At 33.4% G+C, this 17773-nt stretch overlaps 1 protein-coding gene and 1 pseudogene across 1 annotated transcript; one reads left to right on the top strand and one right to left on the bottom strand.

The window, feature by feature from the left end:
* Positions 1-964: 964 nt before the first annotated feature.
* Positions 965-6433, bottom strand: LOC128187495 (glutathione hydrolase 1 proenzyme-like; annotated as a pseudogene).
* A 3665-nt stretch (positions 6434-10098) lies between these two features.
* LOC128189284 (short-chain collagen C4-like) lies at positions 10099-11371 on the top strand. The gene is made up of 3 exons (XM_052860839.1): positions 10099-10344; positions 10699-10767; positions 10871-11371. Exons 1-3 carry the CDS (start codon positions 10101-10103, stop codon positions 11362-11364), a joined length of 807 nt encoding a protein of 268 aa, XP_052716799.1. The 5' UTR covers positions 10099-10100; the 3' UTR covers positions 11365-11371.
* The last annotated feature ends 6402 nt before the right edge of the window (positions 11372-17773 follow it).

Here is a 17773-nt window from a genome sequence, read left to right as displayed (position 1 = left end):
TTAGCATTGTGAGTGGGTAGAATCCTATAAGAAGGTTTTTAAATTTGATTTTTATGTATCGGCATCGATAAAGACTTTTGCATTCAACACTTTCACACCCACAAAAACACAAATAAATAAAACAACAAACACTGTGCCGGATAATTATACCAGTGCCAAGGTGGCATTTTTGCACCCGCTTAAGCTGCATATATCGAAAAAATATGCCATATGATAGACCATTGCTTAAAGAGTTAACAACCACCTTTGTTATAATTGTATCTTACCTGTCAGGTGAGTTATTTACCTTTCAAAAATAAAGTCCTATAGGAAAATAATTTTTCCTGTAGGAAAAACAACATTCCTATAGGTAATTTGAAATTTCCTATCGGAATACAAGAATTTCCAATAGGAATTTCAATTCCGATCGGATTTTATAGGAAAACTTAATATCCTATAGGAAAACTACATGTCTGAATCAAATTCCTACAGGAAATACCATTCTCTTATAGGAAATATAATTCCTATAGGACTTTTTAAAAATCCTTTAGTATTGTCAATATTTCCTGTAGGAGAGTAAATTCTCCTATGGGATTTATCATTTTCCGAAGGGATATTAATTTTTAAAGGTAAATATCTCACCTGTCAGGTGAAACACACTAAAAACAAAAGTGGTTATATACTCTCTAGACAATGGTGTATCATTTGGTATACATGGATTTTTCCGAAACTGCATCTTAAGCGGGTGCAAAAATGCCACCTTGGCACTGGCATAATTATCCGGTACAGTGTAAACAAATATTACAATGATAATAAATATAACATCTTAAACTAAAAATAATTGTTGATGATTACCAAATGTATAAGGTTAAAATATTTTCGACGAATCAAAGATTAAACAAAGTACACATTTTCGTTATCGACCCCCATTATTTGGCAACGGAATCAACATATCAAGATTGCATTGTTTGCAACTTATGGACTCTTAATATCCATCAGGCACTCCGTTTTCTCTATAGTCTGCGTTTGCAGTGATATTGCCTTCTTCAAGTTGTAGAATACCATGTACAGTAGAACCAGCATTGGCAGACATTGTGATGTTGTGTCCGATCCTCCTTAATCCGTTTATTACTTGCTGTTAAAAAAATCAAGGGGTGTGTTATAAGATAAGCTTGATAAGAGGATAAAAGTTTGGTGTTTAATAGGTCCTATGAAATCACCACAGTTGATCCTGTTGCCTTTTATCTGTAACTAATGCAGACGAATTCTGACAGGGAGTACAAATAAGTTAATTTTCAAAATATACAGGAATTGTTATTATTTAAATTACAAATTCAAAAAATTCATTGCTACTATTGAATGGTTATGAAACAATAGAGTGGGTTCTTAAATGTTTTCTTTCTTTTCTTTCAGTGTTAACAAGACATTTACAGCTGATTATTGTAATGTTCCATAATTAGTGGATATGAATTCTGACGAGGTTAGTATTGACAATTACACTTTCTAACTCGAAACCCTTTACAAACAAATGTTTTTACACTCTGTGTGTTAATACATTGATATTCTACAGCTGTATGAAGCTGTTTCTAATTTTGATTTCATATCTGTTTGTTTTGATACTTTTGGTGTTAATTAAATATCCCAATGATCTAACCAAGAGAAATAGAACTGGAAGACCTCTATTTTAAAACGAGGAACAAGAAACACCCATAGGATGAAATCCATCCTCCACTGTAATGTAGTCTGGCAACAACTGATGATTGAGACGTTTGTAGTCAATGACTTTCTTTATTCCAAACTTAAACCACAGAGTTTCAATACAAACCTACCAAAAAAATTCCTCCATTTTGAAACTTATTAGCGTTTTAGTATCGTTTTCAAAATAAGTCTTTTAGATTTACCCATTTATCTTTAAATAAACATGATATGGAATGTTTATGGGGCATGGTCCCGATTTTTGTCAAATTCTATTTTTCTGTTTTTATGTATATTATTTACAATGCGTAAGGAATGCATTTCTTATTATCAGATGAAATTTAAGAGTCAGCCGTTCCGTTATAAGCAAGATACAGCGTTCACAATTCTTTGTCATGTAAACAAGGCTCGTGCCCTGTTTTTGTTTACATACGTTCAATAGACTAGTAAAAAATCTTTTTCAAGCCGATTGGACTATGTTCGTATTCATTTTAAGCATAAATAAACAGTTCCTAACATTTAAGTCTAAAACTGGAATTTTCACTTCAACATTTAAAATGTAAACAAAAGCTTTGTTTATATAGCAAAGAATCGTAAACTCTGTTACTCGCTAATAACTCAACAAACGACACTCAAATATTGGTTGCCTATAAAAGGTGCCTTACTGAAGCATTGTAAACATTAAAATCGGGGGAGGGGGGGGGGGGGGCTTTGACCAAAATTGTGACCATGTACCTTTATCATCGGAACCTACACAACTTACCAAGGCGGTTGCAGTAGTGGTTCTAGTACCACCGGAAGCTCCCACCACTAACTAGACATGTCCGCCAGAGTCCGCCACTATACTGGGACACCTGGAGGACAGAGGTCTTTCCCCGGGTTTGATGAAGTTTGCAGCAGACGTAGGACTCCGAAATGGTTGATTGTGTTCGGTGAGGAAAAGTCGTCCATCTGTTTTTTGAATTTAATCCCTGTTCTTTTCCCAACCACTTTTGATTCAAAACTAAATTTTGATAAAAAAAAAATTGCAAACGTGAAAATGTGTCTGGACCTTGTTAATTGTGCTACAATTTATAAAAAGGACTTAAAAACAATAATGAAAGATTAATACGTATATACGTCTTAAAATTATAACAGATCCAAACAAATCTATCAAATTAAGGGAAATCAAGGATACTTACTAGAGATTAATGGTACTAGTTAATGAGGTGGCATCTCCATTTGGCACCAAAATTGCTAGCTGTGATGTTCCGGTTTTTGATTGGTCGTAAAATGTCGGACCATAATACATAAAGTTATGCGTTGAAGTGTCGAACATTTTGGATCGAATGTAATTAGCATAACTTGATGATGTCATATTTTTTAAAATCTATAAAAATTTAATATTCAAAACCCTTTCTTAAATGACAAGCAATAAAAAATAATTGATGTGACTTTATCAATAAATAAGACAAATGCAATAACATTTCTGACTGTTGTGTAAGCAAGGAACCGCTTTGAACGTGTTACAGTTCACACGTTTTCTACGACACCGTAGAGTAATTCTACCTCATCAATATGATTCTTAAAACTCTGACTCTCCATATCCGGCTCCCCAAGACTACTTCTTTTTGCGTACGCAAATTTCATGGCTTCAACTATTCTGTGCCAGGTCAACGTTGATTTTTCAGTTGTAGAAACACTGTCTTGTGTAAATCTATATTCTATCGAAAAGGTTTGTTTAAAAAACAACCCAAAACATCAAAAATACCTATCACATATGAATTTATATCACTTTTTTATCGTAGTGTAAAGGGCCGTATAATTAAAAAACTAAGAATAACAGATTTGTTTTCAAATCTTAATTTGAATATGAATTCGACTGTTGATATTTGATAAATTTGTTACTTAATAACAAATGTAAAAAAAGAAGACCTTGGAAAGTTTACAACATTTATCCAAAGCTGTGGTAAAACTTACTGTCTGCAATGTTCAGAATTATGGCGTACACTGCGCCGCTAGATGGCGGTGGTGGCGTGAAGATGGTAGAATTGTCGTTCAGTTTAATCACCAGGGGCTCTTTGATTACTGCCACGTAATTTTATAAGTCTTTCTTTGTTATGATTCCACCTTAAAGGCAAAACCTTCCAAGTGTTTTAGAACTTATCAACAACCAAAATACACTTATTAGGTAACAATAGACCTTACCCGCTTCTCGAATGTCCGCAACGACGTCATCAGCTAGGGAGCCATTATACAGAGCATGAGGATCGCCTAAAATTGTCTCGAATGTCTTTGCCAGGAGTGGCATTTTGATAGTTTCCCCTTGCTTGTATGGTCGTCCAGTTTTGGGGCTTTGTTAACAATAATCTGCAAGTTAAACATATCCAACTTGAAGGAATTGATTATGCAGTTGTAACAAACACATGTTTGAGATAAACACAAACTATTAGTTTAATATTACACATATTGCATATGTTTTACGTATAAAAAGAACCAACGAAAGCATATTGTGAATATGTACAGGTTATGATCAAGCTAAAGAAAGTGAAGTTCGGAGAAAAAAGGGGCCCACTGCAATGTATGACGAATAGTAAAGAATTATAGGTTTATTCAAATGAAAGCATTCGATGAATTTTAAATTTTGCTGCTCTAGAGGGGTAATTTTTTCCATTAAAGGAGACAGTGTTGATAAGGTGATTAGATCGAGCATGCTACATCTCGCCTCGCTACATGTACAAGGGACTATTTTTATTTATAACCTGCACTTTTTGTGAAATTATCTGATTTTATTAATATGTAGAGTGATATCTTATGCTATGAGGCAAAGATATACAAAATATTGGCATCCTGAACTTGCCTGTGATTATCATGTCTCATTAAAACTGTCGTTTCACTTTAAATCCGTCTCGGAGTCTTTTGATGGTAGGCTGGAAAAGGTCTTTCCATGAATGTTTCCCGCAAATTTTCCAAGCTTCGTACAAACCTTTGATTTCTCCAGGAACACCAATCGCTAGACCTCCTGTAAATTCAACATTTAACATTTGGAGAGTTGGACACTCAAATGCTGATTGGATTGAAACTCTATATTAGTTTTTGTAAGGCTTTATAAAACCTGTTACAGCCCTGTTGATAAGAATCAATTGTTCTTAGAATTAATTTGAAAGCAAAGTGATGTGACATAATTGTCTTTAAGAAATAAAACAATCTTCTAGTTACCCTCAGTAGATGATTTATCTTCGGGTACAAACATGTTCTCTGATGCTGCACCTGGAGCCATCTCTCGGGCAATGACTGTGTAGGCTGTGTTATTGTCCATTAAAAGAAATTGTTTAAAATCAATATCGTATAGTGTATGTATTTTCAAATGTTTTTATTATATCGATACCTTTAAAATCTTTCTTTTATCTGTATTCCAATTCAGACAAAATACGAAACCAGCTGTTGCAAGCACTAGACTAAGACTTTTTGTTTTTATTCATTTCAAACCTATTGTAAATGGTCATGGGATGCCCACTTCTATACCACAACTTTGGCTGTTTTCTACACACTGACAAAGAATGGTGGCAATAGTAGCGTCTATATTGGAACCTTGCCGACGTCCCAAGATGTCACTAAATCCAATAGAGTAGCTGTATAAGCAATTAATTGTGTTATGATTTTATAAAGATTAATGGGCTAAAATACAATTTTAACGTACACGCCAGCTTGTGCGCAGCTTCTGGTGTCAGATGATACTGCGGCGTAGCGATAAAGACCTTCAATAGATTGGGAAGCCCAAGGAGGATTAGTGGTTCCAGAAATGGTGGGGTTAGGATCAGTGTTTTAGGCACCATTACAACCATACCACATGGCGTTGGGTTGTTATCCTTTGTTATTCGTCAGGACAAAACCAAGTCCAAGGCCGAGGGCAACCATACAGGCGATGATGAGGAAAGTGGTTATGATGATAAGACGCCCTTGTAACATTTCTTTCGATCTGGTAAAACCAAAGCACTATTATTAAAATTTGTTGCCGATTTCTTCAATGAGTTAATGACTCCTAAAAAGGTAAAGTAATCCCTAAGACTAATATAAATCTTAACGTTTTGAACATTTTTTACATTTTAAAAAATTTTTTACTGAAAAATGTTTAAACTCATGGTAGTAAAAGTTTTTTCTAACTCGTTCAGGATTCTAATTTTTCATTTGTTAAATCTTGATCTTTGATTAGGGGTCTACAACGGAGTATCATGTCATTGTTTAATGCACAATGGGAAACTTTAGGTTTACAATGCAAAGGAATGCAACTACTATAACAGTAAACTGTTTTAATTTTAAATTTTTAGATTAAATTCCGAAAGTTCAGTGGACATGGTTACAAAACCAAGATTTACTTAAGACATGAATTACAATGTTTGGAATACATGATAACCCAATGTTGATATATTACCCAGTGTATTTGAAGTTAAAAGCTCTTAACATTTATTCATCGGGGTATTACATAAGAAAAGCTGCAGGGAAACGGTCAATTACCTAAACAATCCACGCTTGCCACCTACTATGTGCTATGGAAACCAAAAGATGTACTAGTATACATTGAACTATGATAAAGGGTATACATATATCTCATTACCAATGATCTACCTTGACATTTTAGATATGATATTTAAAAATTTCATTTATCTTAGCTTTTAAATTATTTTCAATAATTTTAATAAGAACTCTTTTATTTAAAAGATCATAGCGTCTATAAATGGCGACGACTATCTACCCCACTTAACTTTACCACTTACCCCATATTCTCAAACAGAAGTTCCTTATTAACAGTGTTGCACGTTAACACCTACTGTTAAAAAGGTTTAGAGCTACACGTTATCCAGAGACCCTCTTGTCGCGAACTGAGATTGAATTCATGATTCCAAACGGTCAGCATGTGTGTATACAGATAAAAAAAATAAGGCGTCACATAAGTCAACGTCTTGAAAAGGTCGTAAGATAAATGTGGGTATAGAACACATATATAAAAGAATTGTTTAAATCATCCCATGCTGCTGATAGCTGGCCTCGAGATGTGGGAAAAACTAGCTACAAGTAACTGGCTACGAGATGAAAGAAAAGTTGGCTACTAGTAGTTAGTCATTGGTAACAATCTACTATGTTTTTCAAAAAGACTTTGTTATTAATAAATCTGAAAGATTTGAGAAAAGCATTTTCATTACTAGAAATTAGAAGGTATCTGAATTATTATCATTATTAACAATTAGCTATAAATCTTTAGAGAAATCTCCAATTTTTAAAATAATTTTTGAAGTAAGCATATAAACGGCAAATTGTTTTAATATACATATGTTGGTAGTTTAAACGTCTTATTTGTCCTTTACATAAAGTCATATTAAACACTAAGCGTTTAATATAGTGTATCTCTTGTAATCTCGTTAGCTTTTGGTTCTTTCTTTGCAATGATCACTAGTTTTGACATAATTGTTCAAACAAACCATTCATGTAGCTGGATACAAAGGCGACTAACAAGATTACAAGAGATATCTGTGTAACGTACGTTTTCTATCAAATTGGTGACCTATAATTTTATATAAACAGAACTAGTTTATATATATTTGCAATCTAAATATCAAGGTACGTAATATTTATATTTATCATATAGCACTCTATCAATAATAATAGCACCAGTTATATGCTATAAGAAATCCTTGTCATTATTTTTCTAGGTTTCTAAAAAACTCAACACAATGTACCTGCACGATCGATCTACCATTTTTAAATGCTTTGTGCATGTGCGAGTCCGACATCATAGTAGTAGAAGACAACGTGAATTATCAGTGAACCTTAAAGCACGTATACAGGCGATACCGGGACAAAATATAACCATTGGACGCGGGATTTTAAAAAAACATACCAAAACATATCGAATGACCCCGATGAAGATGTGAAGAACGATACAAAGTTACGTGTTTTTCAATATAACATGCATCCATACTACCATATTTAAATAATAGACTCGAATTTTTTAGCTTTAATACCGAGAAATCGGAAGAGTACTGTCTTTTGTTATATATATTTTAAACATCATTGGTACTTGAAGATTACCAATTTGTTTATATTTTTTCTCAATCAAGCTTCGCTAATTAAAAATCAACGAAAATTCCTTTTAAATTCCGTAAATCATCTGAATTTTTTGGATTTTACAATCCTGCGCATGCTCATTTCATTCACGCTTATTCACCAGAGGCTCTTTCATTTCCACAACATCACATTTGCATGGATAAACTCAGAAACGATGAAACAAGTACACGTAAATGATTGAAAATCTGTCATATATTCTATTTATCAAAAAAAATACGGTAGATAAGTACATTTATTATGAAAAATCACGAGAGTTCGAATGTCAGCATGGTGTGTAAATTCGGAGCGAGTAAAACGTAGGTGAAAAAAGTGTTTACACTGTAATTCTTCATTAATATGAATTACATATTTTTTGAAAGGTATCTACAACCTCAGAATGGTTTGTAACTGTTATTTTCAATGCAGCTTCATTAACTTAATCCAAAATCGTTTCAGAGCAATCCTGTAATTTTTTGGGTATATGGGAGGCATTTTAACTATTTGTGAAGGCCTGTCCCGATACACAGTTATTCTAACTAAGCAGAGTATAGTGAAATTAATGTCATTATTGTAGGCTTAAAGCTTGGTTATGTAAATGTTAACAATACGGTGTGTCGATGATCTATAACGTACGATATCATATGCAATGTCAACCCGTGCACGCAAAATCTAGTCTTCCTTAAAGAAATTATCTTTGCTGTTATTTCTACTTTCATTAAGGAAATATGTAATACATGTACATTGTAACTTCTAGACCTGGGCACTTTTTAAACCCTCTCAAGTTCGGAAACGACATAATCAGGAACTATACTTGTGTGAAGGGACTATCATTTCACGTATATTAAGAATATCTTTGTTCAAAGATATGAAGATATTTCAAGAATTCTATATTCTGTATTCAACTACTATTCATTTGATATTTACCATAGGAAAGAGAGCAAGAATGAAACATTTTCTTTATGGATCTAGCAATATTTGGCATAAATGTAACATCGTTTCCACAAAAATACTTTAACTTCATCGTCAATTTTTATTCGAGATCAGAGAGAGAGAGAGAGAGAGAGAGAGAGAGAGAGAGAGTAGTTAATGTTGCTAACTGTACAGGTCCCTACCCCTTTCCTGCAAGTGCTTATAAACTGCCTTTTTTCCGACCTTTAAGGTCTGTGACTTATCTCTCCATAAAAATTTCCTTCTTTCCACGGGTGACGTCATTACAGATAATTCTGTATAAACTGATTTGCAATTATATTATTATCATATTTCTTTAAAATCACAGATTTATTATAAAGACTCCTAAATAGTACGCTTTTCAGATTTAAAACTACGTTTGAATTATATTTTTTATGAAGTCTAAATGAAAATGCTGTATGTTTACATAACAAACTACAATGCATATTGTTACACTATCTTGCATGTCAACATAACTTATAAATCAATCAAAAAGCCGGAAGTATGCCACCAAATATTATCAGTTTGTATTTTTGTAAATTATATTTTTAATTTGTATTATATGTCAATGACTACAGAAGCATATCCTCGTCATGCTGTAATTTTCTCAAGACAAAATTAAAAAATGAGCGATGGCTTTACCTCAAATAAAACCTTTTTCAATACAACTTTGCATTCCTACATGTAACTCATGTTTCAGTAATATTTATTTTCAGATTTCTTGCGAAATGTTTTTAAATCATCTAAGTATTGAGTTTAAAAAGTCTTTCAAGATATATATTTAATCCAAAAATGTCAGATACAATGAATCTGAATGCACAACAGATATGTATGGGCTTAATATTCAGTATACTTGGATATAATTTTAATGTTTAAGTATCTTGTAAGAGCGGAATGTGTCCTAATATATAACTTACCCTTTGCTTTTAATCCGTAAAAATAAACAATCTGGTATAAAATTTGTTTTCAATAGCTTTTCTATTTCTATTGAAGCATTTATTTATATTCTTAGCCTAATATACTTTTTCCTTTTTAAAAAAAAATTTGCTTGTCCCAGTAGACCTTAATGCAATTTTCATTAATTAATTGCTGCTTAGGTAATAATATTATAGGTTAGAAAATTAGATCCTAATATGGATCGGATACCTTAAAATAACATTTTGATTTGTCTGACTCGCAAGTTCAATACGTACAATTCTGTCTCTTTCATATAAATGCGAATATTGCATGTAAGTAAACTGTGAACTCAATCAAACAATACTTAAAATTGCAATAAATACTATGAATTTACAGTCTAAATGCAGATGGCACATACTGTATATGTTCTCTGTGCCTTATAAATTTAGACCCCAAAAGATAACAATCTTGCAGATAAGTTTTGGTGCTACGTTATAATCATGGCGAAATTCGTTTTGTATTTTGTTTTCACGATTGTTGGTTTTGGTCCACATTTCAACGCTGAAAATGTCGACAAAAGAATTCTGCTGAACGATCCCGATCTGGTCCATACTCAGATACAAGCCATTCAACGGGAGCTTGAGACGGTTAAAACTCAACTTGCCGCTCAGGTCAACATTAACTCCGCTTACCAAGCGGAAATTGATTCTCTTAAACGTGTCAACAATCAATATTCAAGCCAAGGTAACGTTTGAACCATTTTCTACTTATGAAATTTACCAGCCATTGAATAGTAAAATCAACGTGAACCAAAACGAAGGTCATGGTGATGTGCTATTTTGATTTTAAAAATCACCAAATCGCATGATGAAAAAGGCACATTACAATATCGATATTGCATATTTAACAGAGTTTATAATTAGATAAAAAGATAATTCAAGATAAAACCGGGTAATACAGTATCTTTTCTAACGACTATTTTTATAAGTACTCGTAAAAATATGTGTTTTTAAAAAAAAAAGCAATATTTTATTTCAATGATCATACGACTACTCATAAAATAATTCTTTTTAAGCAATATATACCTATCTCATTTAGGGTCTACATATACCATTTGGGGCAAGAAAAACTGTCCTTCGAACAACGGTACAAAAGCAATCTACAGTGGTAAGTATAACTTTTGTTTATCCGATCTCCTCGTTATGTTCTAAATCGGACGTTAATAATTTGCGACAACCAGTACTATGATATACCTTTTGTTTATATATAGGAATAGCTGGTGGGGGGCATTATAACCAACCTGGAAACGGCGCCAACACTCTTTGTCTCCCACACAATCCGGATCCAGCTCCGTCGGATTTTCCAACTCATTTTCAACACGACGACAAGTCACTGTCTGGGTTTTTATATGGGTCAGAATATCAGTACACGTACAGGAATGTTGCAGTAGATGATGATGTCCCCTGTGCTATATGTAGTGTTGCGCATGCGTCATCCGTTATAATGATACCTGCCAAAATGACCTGTCCAACGGGATGGTCAAAAGAATATGCAGGAGTCTTAACAGCATCAGCTCAACGGCCTGTTCATCACATTGGAGAGTATTTGTGTGTAGATGAAAATGCTGAGTATCTCTCGGAGGGAGCTCGTCAACAAGATTATAATGGAAGGTTGTTTTATCCCGTCCAAGCAGCCTGTGGTTCACTCCCATGTCCGCCGTATAAGGCGTCACAGCTGATCTCTTGTGTAGTGTGTTCAAAATAAAAGAGTTATGAACCCATCAACAGCTCTATATCTGTGTGTTGTCTAAGATTTAAGGGGAAAAAAATCGAAATTGATAAAACTTATCAATTTAACAAACATTAATGTTGCCTGTGAAATACGTTAATGTCAATATAGCCGAAATTCAGCTGCATGTTTCGATAAAAATTGAATGAAATTAACAACTCTCTAATGATAAAAAAGCATTTATTTCTTACCTTTAAAAGGTCTAATTAAAAACAAGAGGCCCAATGGGCCACATCGCTCACCTGAGCAACACTGGCTTTATATGGGCGTTCAAAGGATATTGTGCCATATGGCCCCTCGGAAGATTCACCAAAAATAAATATCCGAATTTTGCACTTATTTTTGCATATACTTAATATTTGCCTTTATGGAATATCATTTTTACCAAAAATAAGATCATATGCAATATAAATAACTAAATTTTTAGTTGGTGTACACGGTCAATTTCCAGTTCCCTTTATTTTAGCCCCCCCCCCCTCCAATCACTTTATAAAACGATTAAATTAAAATACATGAGAGCATAAAATTTTTTTCAGTGTTTTCCCCAGAAAATTTTTGATGCATGTGGGATGGGGTTGGCAGAGTCGGTGCACGGTGCGACGTAACAGCGCCAAAGCCAGCGCGAAATCACTGCGTGTAAAAATAATATAACCATTTGACGAAAGTACTGCATGTTATGTACTATAATTAATGCATTCTCGTGAAATCTACATCAACAAGTATCATTTCATTTATTTGTAATTCATACATGTCAATTTATTCATATTTTTCTGTGGTTTTTTTTCTAGCAAAACTAATAGCATTTTTTGTACAAATTCAATTTTTTAAGAGGCTGAACTTCACCAACTTTTATAAGAAATATAGATTCACAAGGCAGATCTAATACCGTCTGTTTTATTTTATTTTCCCTTTAAATAGAGATAAACTTGGGGGGGGGGGGGCAAGAAACAGGCAGAACTATGCAATTACAGCAAACTTGTTTAGACACCAAATTTAATTAAAATCAATTACTGCACTATAACTTTGCAGTCAGCCTCTTCACACATGGGCACACAATCATCTTCAGAGGCTTACTATACGATGTCTCTATATTATAGTTATGTGACATCGCTTCCGTGTATGACTTGCAACCAGGCTTAACTGTATTTTTATTCTTATTTGAGTACATTTGCTCAAGTTTCCAATATTTTTACGGCAAATAAACAGTTCAATCATGGCACAACCCAGCTAACTCAATCGAGGGAACATTATGCTTTTTTAGATCTTGGAAAACCCCCAGCATTCGATAATGGCGGAGGTGTCGAAGAAGGCACATTATATTAAAACAAGAAATAATCACCCCTCTATATATGCATTTGTTACCGATTTATAAACTCAGCTTCAATACATCTCAATCATAAGTTCAGTCCTTTTACTGTTAACCATGTGTGCCCCCTTGCTGAGATCGATGTCGATCAAAATTAGCGACGCTCTCTGCGGGTGCAAAAGTTTTCATGAAGATTGAACGGAATAACGACAATTTTACGTCTACTTATCACTGTTAAGATTTGAATAATTGGAAAAAGATTGTTCGCTTATAATACATGTAAGTATGCATAGCGGGAAGCATGGTGGCACTGTGTGAAGTATGGCGGGGGCTACAATGCACCTCTAGGCCTATGCAAACACGGCCTGGGGAATACACTGCATTTAATATTCATTCGCGTTAGATAATGATTTCGAATTTATTTAAACCAGTTAATTCATATTGGTTACAATAACGTAAGTGATAATGAACACACGGAAAAAATAATTTTGCTTAAAGACATTTATTTAACAACCAAGAGTTAACTTTGCAACATTCGAATAGAACTATTTTGTGGCGCGCATATTTAGATAATTGTGAACTCTTTGCCGTAAAGATTATCCGGTAACTAGATGGCCGTAAGCCATAATCAGCTGTCTGATTTACCATTCTAACGTTACACGTAAAAATTTTAAATTCTAAAATAAAGACGATGGTTCCTCTCAAGTTAACATAAAAAAATGAACATGCTATAAACAAAAATCAAAACAAGTCAATGTCAATGTCAACGCATTGAAATATTTAACCTCAATTTACTTCACATAAACGGCACAAATATATTTTGGATGATTCAAATACTTCCTTCGCACGAAACCTGTTGCACAACAAGCAAATTCATCTCTGTACAAGATGGCTACTTCTAACAGAACTGGTTTTTGATACAACACTGTGCCGGATAATTATGCCAGTGCCAAGGTGGCATTTTTGCACCCGCTTAAGATGCAGTTTCAGAAAAATCCGTGTATACCAAATGATAGACCATTGTCTAGAGAGTATATAACCACTTTTGTTTTTAGTGTGTTTCACCTTACAGGTGAGATATTTACCTTTAAAAATTAATATCCCATCGGAAAATGATAATTCCCATAGGAGAATTGACTCTCCTAAAGGAAATTTCGACAATCCTATAGGATTTTTAAAAAGTCCTGTAGGAATTATATTTCCTATAGGAGAATGGTAATTCCTGTAGGAATTTGATTCAGACATGTAGTTTTCCTTTAGGATATTAAGTTTTCCCATCGGAATTTATTGAATCCTATCGGAATTGAAATTCCTATAGGAAGTTCTTGTATTCCGATCGGAAATTTCAAATTACCTATAGGAATATTGATTTTCCTATGGGAAAAATTATTTTCCTATAGGAATTTTTTTTTGAAAGGTAAATATCTTACCTGACAGGTGAGATACACTGATAACAAAGGTGGTTGTTAACTCTTTAAGCAATGGTCTATCATATGGCATATTTGAATTTTTCGATATATGGAGCTTAAGCGGGTGCAAAAATGCCACCTTGGCACTGGCATAATTATCCGGCGCAGTGTTATACATGAAATATCGAGCCCGAAGTTAAACTGACTGACCACCATTCTCTTTGTCTTATTATTATTTTCGTAAATTACTCAAATTTGAAACAGAATTAGCCCTTAAATTTTGCATTTTTCATTTTCCTTCCCATAAGGATTATTTATGCTAAATTACGTTGAATTTGACTCAGTATATCTTGAGAAGAAGATTTTTAAAAATACACCCCCTTTTTCTACAGTTTCGAGGTTTTCTCCGCTTTGAATAAAGATCGGTCTTTTATTTCTGCAATTTATATTTGCCTTCCCATAAGGATGCTTTATGCCAAGTTTAGTAGAAATTGGCAAAGCGGTTTTAGAGAAGGAGTTCAAAATGTAAAAAGTTTACAGACGGACAGACAGACAGACGGACAGACAGACAGACGGACAGACGGACAAAATGTGATCAGAATAGCTCATTTGAGCTTTCAGCTCAGGTGAGCTAAAAACCACAATATGTTAAGTTACTGATTTGAACTGTTTACGTTCATTTACTTTAGTTTCACAGTAGTGAACCGGAAGTCAGTGTTGTTAAGTCGTACATAAAATTCCTCTTTTAAATGTTATTTTAACGATATTTTAATAAATAGTTAACTTATCGACTTGAAATTTAATAGGTTTTGTCCTTTTACCATGCCAAAGAAGTGTACATAGTTTTATTAGCATTCGTGCGAGAATTCTCTCTTCAAATTTAAAACTTTGTCTATAAGCTGAAGTGAAGACATGTACATGTATACTTTTGATGATATTTTCAATCAATTGACTTGAAAATTAAAAGGGTTTGCCCTTTTACCATTCCAGAGAATTGTACGATGTTTGATAAACATTCATGTTAGGACCTTTCTTTGAATCTTGCCCATAAGCTGAACACGCATACATACAAACAAACGCACATACATACAGCCACACGCACAGCAGCGATGCTGTATCTCCTTTGCAACAAGTTGCACGAGGGGATAACTAATATTGTAATAATAACAAATATCACATGTTAATCTACTACTTAAAACTGTTAATAATTACAAATGTATGAAGTTATCACAATGTAATCAAGACAAAAAAATGAAGCATATACTTTTGTTCATCGACCTCCACTGTGTGGCAAAACAGAATTAACATATCAGAATTGCTTTATTGGACTTTATCGTGGATTCTTAAAATTCTTAATATCCATAGGGGACACCACTTTCTCTTTCGTTTGTGTTGGGAGTTATCTTGCCCTAATCAATTTGTAGAATACCCTGTACAGTAGAACCAGCATTGGCAGACATTGTGATATTGTGACCGGTCCTTCTTAATCAGTTTAAAACTTGCTAGTAAAAAAATTAATAAGGGATATATAATAAGAAATGCTTAATTGGAGATTTGATTTTTAATGGGTCCTATAAAAACAAGCAATAACAAATAGCAAGTTACAAAAGATAAGTTATGGGTTACCCGAATCTATATAAAAGTATATGGGTCTAAGGGTCACCCAGATATATTATTCAAAGGAATATGGATCTTTACGGGTCACCCAAAAGTATGAATTTACAAAAATCAGCCAAATATTTGGGAGTTGGGTGAATGGCATCAAATTCAAGCTAAGACACAATGTTAAGGAAAAGGGTTCACAATAGATAGTAAATAAAAATTTAACTTTCTTTTTGGGTCCTAGTTTTTCATAAAAAAAAACTCTGGGTCAATTGGTATGAATAAATAACAGAAAATCTGGGTAGGACTGTCGGGTATGGGCAGGGAGTGAGAAGTTACGGTTGGGTCCAAAACAGCTGTTTATAAAGGTTTTGGTAGCTAGGGCCGAATACAATTACGCGCGAATCGAGCGGTACCGCCTGATTTTGCGCCATGTTTGACGTTTATACAGAAGTTCGCCCTAAAGATGCAAATAAACGTAAAAGGTAGTCTTATGGATTAATTGAGGTAGGATAAACCATGGAAGGGACTTGATTAATGATGCCATAGTAAATAGAGGTAAGGGAAAAGGTTTATAAATTCAATAACATATTTTTAATAGAAGAAATTCGGGTTTTCCACTTGTATACATACATAAACAATGATTGGTGGTATAATGGTGATATTCCCGATAAAACATAAATATAGATGATTAATAATGTACAATATTATATATGGAATTTATTATATCACAGCTGGGGGTAAAAACGTAACAAGTTATGATTTTAAATATTTTTATTGCTACTATTGAAATAGTATGTTTAGGAAGTTTTGAAAGATTAGAGTGTGGTCTCTTAAACGTTCTCTAAGAAAAATAAAGACATTACAGCTGATTATTGTATTGTTCCATAATTATTAGAAGTGGAGACGAATTTTGACGAGGTGTGAATTTCTAATTTTAAAACCTTTAAAAACCATTGTTTTTACACTTTGTTGGGTAAAAACAATGGTTTTCTAAGGGTGTCTGTAGCTGCCTGTTTGTATTTACTTTATACTCCTTGTGTTACTCAAATATCCCAATGATCTAGCCTAGATAATGATGTAGTCTGGCAACAATTGATGATGTAACCGTTTGTAGTCAATGGCTTTCTTTATTCCAAACTTGAACCACAGAATTTCAATACTAGGCTTCAAAAAGAAACTGCCTCGAGTTTGAAACTTCTTGGCGTTTTAACATCGTTTTTAAAATAAATCTTGTGATTTGCCCATTGTCTTTGAATAAACTTATACAGAATGTTAACATGGTATTTAAGAACCTACGCAACTTACCAAGGCGGTTGAATTTGGTTCCGCCGAAAGCTCCCACCACTAACTTGCAATGTCCGTCAGATTATTCCACTATACTGGGACACACAAAACTATATTTTGATAAAAAAAAAATTGCAAACTTGATCTTTTTTTCTACCAAAAATGTGTCTGGACCTTGTTAATGTGTTACAATTTATAAAAAGGATTTCAAAACAATAACTATTAATAAGACGTATTAGTATATATGTCATAAACATTAAACAGATCTAAACAAATCTAAAGAAATCTAAATCTAACCCAATGAAATGAAATATACATACTAAAGATTAATGGTACTAGTTAATGAGGCGGCATCTCCATTTGGCGCCAAAATTGCTAAATGTGATGTTCAAAACCCTGTTTTAAATGACAAGCAATGATAAATAATTGATGTGACTTTATCAATAAGAAAAATACAATAACATTTATGACTGTTGAGTAACCAGAGAACCGCTTTGCACTCTTTACAATTCATAAGTTTTCTATAACAACGTAGAATAATTCTACCTCATCAATATGATTCTTAAAACTCTTACTTTCCCTATCCGTGTTCTTCAGACTACTTCTTTTTGCGTACGCAAATTTCATGGCTTCAACTATTCTGTGCCAAGTCAAAGTTGATTTTTCAGTTGTAGAACACTGTCTGGTGTAAATCTATATTCTATCGAAAAAGTAAAAAAAAAAACACCCAAAACATCATAAATACCTATCACATATAAATTTATATCAGTTTTTTTTATCG

This window comes from Crassostrea angulata, chromosome 6 (assembly GCF_025612915.1).
Source record: "Crassostrea angulata isolate pt1a10 chromosome 6, ASM2561291v2, whole genome shotgun sequence".
In the NCBI taxonomy this organism is placed as follows: Eukaryota; Metazoa; Mollusca; class Bivalvia; order Ostreida; family Ostreidae; genus Magallana; species Magallana angulata.
The sequence above is the reverse complement of the archived record's forward strand: the minus strand, read 5'-3'. Positions and strand labels throughout refer to the sequence as shown.